The 774-nt window shown below is 66.5% G+C and overlaps 1 protein-coding gene across 1 annotated transcript in view; it reads right to left on the bottom strand.

Annotated features, from left to right (window-relative positions):
* Positions 1–735, bottom strand: part of ACA1_345560 (uncharacterized protein) — a gene marked incomplete at both ends in the record, with an annotated part of 1,835 nt that extends 1,100 nt beyond the window's left edge. The window contains one exon of the mRNA XM_004354983.1: positions 79–735. Within this exon, the coding sequence (XP_004355035.1) occupies positions 79–735 (657 nt within the window). The remainder of the gene's footprint in view (positions 1–78) is intronic.
* Between the last annotated feature and the right edge of the window lie 39 nt (positions 736–774).

Raw genomic sequence — 774 nt, 5'->3', positions numbered from 1 at the left:
CGATCTGCTGGCCTTCGCGCTGAGCGCGCCCTCCTTCTCGTCGAGCTGCTGCCGGGCCTGGGCGAGCTCGTCGCTGACCTTCTTCAGTTCGGCCGCCTGCTGCTCGCTGGCGCCACCGAGCTCGCGGTCCTTGTCATCGAGCTGCTGTCGGGCCTGGGCGAGCTCGTCTCTCACCTTTTGCAGCTCCGCCGCCTGCTGCTCGCTGGCACCGCTCAGCGCGCCGTCCTTCTCGTCGAGCTGCTGGCGGATCTGGGCGAGTTCGTCGTCCTTGGCCTTCTGCAGCTCGACGAGTTGTCGGTCCCTCTCGCTCAGAGTGCTCTCCTTCTCGTCGAGCTGCTGTCGGACTTGCGCGAGCTCGTCCTCCTTGTGTTTGAGGCTGTCGCGAATCGTAGCGATTACGCCCTCCTGGTCGCCGTCGCTCTTCTGCTGCAGGAGGGCCTCCAGCTCGCGCTTCTTCTCCTCGAGTTCGGCCTCGCGGGTGGCCTTGAGGCGATTGGCACGCTCGAGCTCCTCCGCTTTGGCATCGGCGTCGTGCTGGGCCGCATCGGCCTTGGCTTCGGCGGCGCTGATGGTAGCGGCGAGGGCCTCGGCCTTGGCGTTCATTCCATTCCTCAGCTGCTCCAGCTCCTGGCGACGCGCGTCGGCTTCGTTCTTTGCCTCGGCGACCTCGTTCGCGAGCCGCTCCGCTTCTTGGCTCTTCTCTTGCAGCGCGTTGGCCTTCGCTTCGGCTTCGCTCCTGGCCGCTTCGGCTTCGCTCTTTGCGCTCGAGGCTTC

The sequence above is a fragment of the Acanthamoeba castellanii genome (genome assembly GCF_000313135.1).
Source record: "Acanthamoeba castellanii str. Neff unplaced genomic scaffold scf7180000084657, whole genome shotgun sequence".
Classification (NCBI taxonomy): Eukaryota; Discosea; order Longamoebia; family Acanthamoebidae; genus Acanthamoeba; species Acanthamoeba castellanii.
The sequence above is the reverse complement of the archived record's forward strand: the minus strand, read 5'-3'. Positions and strand labels throughout refer to the sequence as shown.